Source organism: Dipodomys ordii, unplaced genomic scaffold (assembly GCF_000151885.1).
Source record: "Dipodomys ordii isolate 6190 unplaced genomic scaffold, Dord_2.0 Scaffold11, whole genome shotgun sequence".
Classification (NCBI taxonomy): Eukaryota; Metazoa; Chordata; class Mammalia; order Rodentia; family Heteromyidae; genus Dipodomys; species Dipodomys ordii.
The window spans coordinates 16,797,289-16,803,874 of record NW_012267227.1 but is presented as its reverse complement, the minus strand read 5'-3'; the positions used below and the strand labels follow the sequence as shown (position 1 = coordinate 16,803,874).

At 41.4% G+C, this 6,586-nt stretch overlaps 1 protein-coding gene across 2 annotated transcripts in view; it reads left to right on the top strand.

Moving 5' to 3' along the window:
* The window catches only part of Mga (MGA, MAX dimerization protein), an 81,318-nt gene extending 78,866 nt beyond the window's left edge, over positions 1 to 2,452 (top strand). Inside the window, exon 23 of one of the 2 annotated variants that reach the window (XM_013010104.1) lies at positions 660 to 2,452. In XM_013010104.1, the coding sequence (XP_012865558.1) occupies positions 660 to 1,915 (1,256 nt within the window). In that variant the 3' untranslated portion in view covers positions 1,916 to 2,452. The remainder of the gene's footprint in view (positions 1 to 659) is intronic. The other variant, XM_013010103.1, reaches the window with a different exon arrangement.
* The last annotated feature ends 4,134 nt before the right edge of the window (positions 2,453 to 6,586 follow it).

The following is a 6,586-nucleotide window of genomic DNA, read 5'->3' as shown; positions in this document are numbered from 1 at the left end:
CTGGGCGCTGTCCCTCAGCTCTTCAGCTCAAGGCTAGTGCTCTACCACTTGAGCCACAGCACCACTTCCAGCTTTTTTCTTTTTTGCTTATGTGGCGCTGAGGAATCAAACCCAGGGCCTCATGCATGCAAGGCAAGCGCTCTACCACTGAGCCACCTTCCTAGCCCTCAATATCTTTTTTAAAGGAATATTTTTGTTCTGCTATAACCTTCTGTTTTGTTCTGGTATAGCCTTGTATTTTGCGCTCTACCAATTGAGCCACAGCACCACTTCCAGTTTTCAAGTAGTTCATTGTAGATAAGAGTCTCACGGACTTTCCTGCCCAGGCTGGCTTTGAACCTTGATCCTCAGATCTCAGCCTCCTGAGTAGCTAGGATTATAGGCATGAGCCACCAGCGCCCGGCTAGTGGGGAGCATTTTCTAAAATGATTAGTTGTAAATATGAGTAATGATGAATATCAGTCTTTTGATTGTAGTTGATGTTACTTTTTCATCTTCTAGACATAAACTAACTAGAAAATTTTAACTATAGCTGAATCATAAAGTCATTGGTATAACTGATATAGAAGGGGAGAGGAAAAGATATGTGGGAGAGAAAGATGATCACAACTGTAGATCTAAATGTTATTTTTTTTTTGGTCTCAATTTTCGGTTTTCAGAAAATGATGACTTATTTATGATGCCCCGAATTGTTAATGTGACATCATTGGCTACAGAAGATGATATCGTAGACATTGCAGGCAGCAAATACCCTCATGAAGTTCCGGATGGCAAGCCACCTGACCACCTGAGAGACACCATCAGGAATGAAGATAACTCTTTAGGTAGAATTTCTTCCAGAGGAAGTCATAGAGATGGCAGGGTGACATTGGGTCCAACCCAAGTTTTTCAGGCAAATAAAGATTCTGGTTTTCCACAAATAGATGTTTCTAGTATGCAGGACACACATGGGTTCTTACCTAAAAAGACTTCTGGTGATATGAGAGGGATTCGATATAGTCGAAAAGAAGGTGAATTGAAAGGAGAAAGACTAAAGACAAGGGAATCTCCATTTCATAAGTTTAAGATGAAAGATCTCAAAGACTCAAGCCTAGAGATGGAACTGAGGAAAGTTGCTTCAGCTATAGAGGAAGCAGCTCTGGATCCTGGTGAACTGCTAAGCAACATGGAAGATGAGGATGACACTGATGAGACCCTGACTTCATTGCTCAATGAGATTGCCTTTCTTAATCAGCAACTAAATGATGACACTGTTGGCTTGTCTGAACTGCCTGGCTCTATGGATACGGACTTCCCAGGGGATTCTCGACGGACTTTTATCAGTAAACTTCCTCCTGGAAACAGAACAGCCTTCCAGGTTGGCCACTTGGGACCAGGTTTGAAAGAAATAACTGATGTTCAAGGAGAAACTGACTCTATCAGCCCCCTCCTCTTGCACTTGGAAGATGATGACTTTTCTGAGAATGAAAAACAACTTGTAGAAACAGCGTCTGAGCAAGATGTCCTTAAGATTGTCATTGACTCTGAAGTAAAGGATTCTTTCCTTTCTCACAGGAAATCTAGTGATGGAAGGAAGAGTACTTCTGGCATCCCTGCAGCACCTGAAATTGTGAGCTCACCTCCAATCCTACACATGAAGACGGGCCTGGAGAATAGCAACACAGAGACTGTGTGGAGGCCTATGCCAAAGTTGGCACCTTTAGGTTTAAAAGTAGCCAATCCTCCCAATGATACAGATGGTCAGAGTCTCAAAGTAATGCCTTGTTTGGCACCTATATCTGCCAAAGTTGGGCACAAAATAAACTTACCAGGGAGTGACCAGGAAGGCCGGGAGAGCAAGGTGATGCCTACATTGGCTCCTGTTGTGGCTAAATTGGGCAAATCTGGGGTCTTACCAAGTTCTGCAGGGAAATGAACTTATTTGTCCTCATACAAATCAGGCTGTGATGGGAAACGGAATCCCGTGTTCTTTATCTGGGCATCTTTTTATTGTGTCATGGAACTATGGTCTTTGACTTTGATGATGTGTATTGATGGAGAAAGGGATAGGGTGCTGATCTTGGTATAAGAAATACTATGAAATTCTGATCATGCTAAAATTTGTTACCTCACTTGTGGTGCTGGATCCTTTCATCCTCTTTAAGAAGATGTGATCCATTACTAAACATGAGGTTCCCCTCTTACCCAAGAAAATCTTAACAAGACTCTGGCTTCACAGTGGTACCCTCAAGAGGAAAAGCTGCTTAGACTGGAATTGCTATCTGCTAAACTGTCATAGTTGTTGGGTTTGGCTAAGGAATGGACTGGAGGGAAAGAATCTGGAAGAAGTAGTTTTTAGATGGTATTTCAATAACAGGGAGATATATAGCTCTTATGTGCATGGTGGCACATGCCTGTAATTCCACTACTTGGGAGGCTGAGACAGGAGGATCACCAGTTCAAGGGCAGCCTGGGGTACAAAGTAAGGCCCTGTGTCAAAAACAAAAATAGGTAAATCACAGCAAAAAAAAGGGAGAGAGAGGATGGGTATTAGGGAATACCAAAGTAAAGGATTTTATGTCATTCAGCAGAATTTCTCTTTCATACCCAAGTAGCCTCTGCTCTCTTACCTTTCCTGTTTGAATTATAAATTGAAGCCTTCAGGTAAAATAGGGACACTTTTAGCTTTTAGTACTAAGGTAATTAATTAGAGATGTTTAAAATAATGTAGTCCTCCCTTATTGTCTTTCTGAATGTGTTTCACAGTGCTGGGGGTTTCTACCCAGAATATGTAATTATGAAAGTAGGCTTAGGTCTACTTCCTCCTTCACAGACCACCTCACTAAGAGACAGCTAAAATAAAAAGCATTCTCTCTCCAAACTAGAGATCGTGGCCAAAATAAATAGTGGGGCTGTATATTTCCCAGTTTAAACAGCTCCTGGTGCTTGAAGGTTTCGCTCACTGCTACCTGCACAGGATGTAAAGACAAGTCACACTAGGCATTCTTTACCAGGGAAGTAAGGCAGTATTTGAATCACAAGATATATTTTTTATCTGCTATCATGGATTCAGTGATCTGTAGAGCTTTTTCACTCATTAGCTGTCAGGGTATGAAGGACTGGCAGCCGTGTAAAGATAAAGAGATATTTATATTTTTGTATAGTTGTTTTCATAGATTTCTCAAAGGCTGAAGTTTTCAACCTAGAAGATGAGATTTGTATTGGGTATAGAAATGATGTTTCCTATCTAGTTTGTAAATAATCATGGTGCACTTGAGGGGTCTCAGAAACTCCTGGGGGCAAGAATCACTATTCTGAAAATGTATAGACTGGGATTTAGCTGCTGCATTTTGCCTTTCTTAAATAATTATATTTTGGAATGTAACCCTTGTTCTGTCTTTATTGACAGGATTTGCTTGTGTTGTAAAACACTTAACACAAGAGCTTCCAGTGCCTGGGCTGTGCCTGGGCGATGCTATTTCTTCTCTATCCCCTGCCTTTGTTATCCCATGTCCCAGGTTGTGAGACCAACTTTGGAATGGATCTAGCCAGTGAATTATCTTCCATGATTGATTCCCCTTCTGTTAACCCCTACAATCAACAGATTGCAAAAGATGGGGAATATTCTGCAAAGAGCAGTGGGAATAAACTATGCTGCTTGCCTTTCTAGACCTGCTCAACAGCACTTAACCTTTAACCTTTCCTCTTGCTGAAGACATTTAACAAAGCAAGGAGTGTTCTTCAGCTTCCCATTATCCTTTCTACCCTTTACCCCACAGATTTCATTCAATGCCTTAGCCCATGGAGTTCAGCCTCTGTATCCCTTGTTAATAGTTGTCCTTGGGGTATGGCAGTTTCTCATTGCTTGTCACTTCCCCATGTTCTGACTTAGTTCTGAGGGTCAGTCAGGGAGCAGGCAAGGGAGTGAAGAAAAATCCTCAGGAAAAGAAGGACCATTTTAGCTTCTGAATACTTTAGCTTTTTTTAAAAAATAAGAGAATAGCAAAACAGGTCAAAGTCATTTCTTGATTTGTGAGTATCTGGCTGTGTTTAGAAGAGATATAGAAAGATAGAAATGAGGGGTGATTCTGGGTGTTCAGGGAAGGCTGCAGACATAACGAAGCCCCAGGATAACAGTGTTCTCTCAAGACAGGTCTAGGAGTGGTCAGGGTTCAGTCCAGAACAGGCCTTGCAGTCTTGACAAACCTAAAGTGTCCCCCGAACTCCTGCCATTTAACCTGACCCTGGAAAAAAAAACTGATCTATGAAAATAACAAGTATGATTATGACAGGTGAAGTTGAGTGAGAAGATTGGAGGAACCTAGAAGACAGCTCTCATCCTACTATAAGAAGCATGATCTCAGTAGACCAATAATCCGCCTTTTATACATCTGTAAATAAATGGAATGTTTTTAAGGATATAATTATGTCAGATTTAGCATTTTCATTTATATATTAAATATATATCTTTCATTTTCTGCTTTTGAAAGTGACTATTTTTTTAGAAACAAGAATAGCAGGTTTGGTGATTGAAAGGCAAGATGTATAAGCTTGAAATAAACCAGTTCTACTAATTAAAGCAGAATTTGCAGTTCAGAGGTTTGTGCTGAATTGGAGTAGAATTTTTTAAAAATTTAATTGTGAAGATGCTGTACAGATGGGTTACAGTTACATGAGTAATGTAATGAGTACATTTCTTGTCGAGCATTGTTACCCCTTCCTTTGTTCTTCAATTATCCCTTCCCTCCAGCTGGAGCAGAAAATTTGTAATGAGATGTATATTTGAGGGAGGGTATCATTGAAATTTTATCATAGGAAGTCCTGTTTTGTAGACCAAATTTTTTGGGGGGAGGGGCCTGAACTCTGTGCCTGGGCACTGTCCATCAGCTCTTCAGCTCAAGGCCAGCGCTCTACGACACTTGAGCCACAGCGCCACGTCCGGCCTTTTCTGCTTATGTGGTGCTGAGGACTCGAACCCAGGGCCTTATGCATGCAAGGCAAGCACTCTACCACTGAGCCACCTTCTCAGCCCTGTTACCAAATTTTTTGACATGGTGTTTGGGGGGAGGTTTTTGGTAATTCGAATCCTTGTAATATATCTTTTTTTTTTTTTTTTTTGGTCAGTCATGGGGCTTGAACTCTGGGCTTGAGCGCTGTCCCTTAGCTCTTCAGCTCAAGGCTAGCACTCTACCACTTGAGCCACAGCGCCACTTCTGGCTTTTTCTTTTCGTTTATGTGGTGCTGAGGAATTGAACCCAGGGCCTCATGCATGCAAGGCAAACGCTCTACCACTGAGCCACCTTCCCAGTCCCAGGAAAATAGTTTTTATTTTTGGTCGGTCATGGGGCTTGAACTGGGCCTGGGCGCTATCCCTCAGCTCTTCAGCTCAAGGCGAGCGCTCTACCACTTGAGCTACAGCGCCACTTCCAGTTTTCTGATCGTTTATTGGAGATACGAGTTTCACGGTCTCTCTTGTCCGGGCTGGCTTTGATCCTCAGATCTCAGCCTCCTGAGTAGCTAGGATTACAGGCGTGAGCCACCAGCGCCTGGCTGAAAAATAGTTTTTAAAGGCAAGATGTTAAAGTTTTATCGTTTATAGGAGTTTTTTTTTTTTAAATTAAGGGAATCCTTTAAACATGAAGCTGTTTCTGATCATCTATTTAAGGTCGCTGACAGATCAAATTCAATCAGCTTTATAGTATATGCATTTACTTCAGCTTTATAGTATATGTATTCACCCATTCCCAGGATTATGGAGATGAAATACTGGAAGATGTTTTGAATGCTGAAGAAAGTTGACAATGTAAACAGTATTTTTGGTAAGGCTTGGTAGGTTTGTTATCATTGCTGTCATCCCCACCCTCTCCCCAATACTGGTTGAAATATTTGGTCTACAAAATAATGGTAGCCCTTGTCCTTCCCAGACTTTAAAAAAAAAAAATACCCCAAACCGCAAAACCAAGCACAGTGTAGGAAGAACATTTTAAGGTCCTTGGAGAATGATGGGCAACCAAGAAATTGGGACACATTTCTTTTGTGAAATTGAGTTTGAAAGTGCTATAAAGGACATCAATACTTCCATATATTGCTGCTAAATAATTTTTACATGGGTATGACAGTGAACACAAAGGAAAAATAAAGCTCAAGTGGTTACGCATACTGCCAGTGGAAGAAAGGAAAAAGTTAAAACGTGTATTTGAAGTAAAGGGAAGTTGATACAAACAGCTTTTAAACTGATATAGACAACAATTTGATGTATACAACTTGAGTAATAGTAATGGTTGTGGGGGGTGGGTTATGGAGGGTTGGTAGAGACAGATCTATAAACAATTACATTTTATCACAAACTACTAGAAGAAGGGATTGTGTTACTAGGAAAGCAGAATTGGAAAGCCGGTGGTTCACGCCTGTAATCCTAGCTACTCAGGAGGCTGAGATCTGAGGATCACGATTCAAAGCCAGCCCTCGTGAGACATTTTTTTTTGGCCATGTGGCTTGAACTCGGCTTGGGCACTGTCCCTCAGCTCTTTAGCTCAAGGCTAGCGCTCTACCACTTGAGCCACAGCACCACTTCCAGCTTTTTTCTGCTTATGTGGCGCTGAGGAAT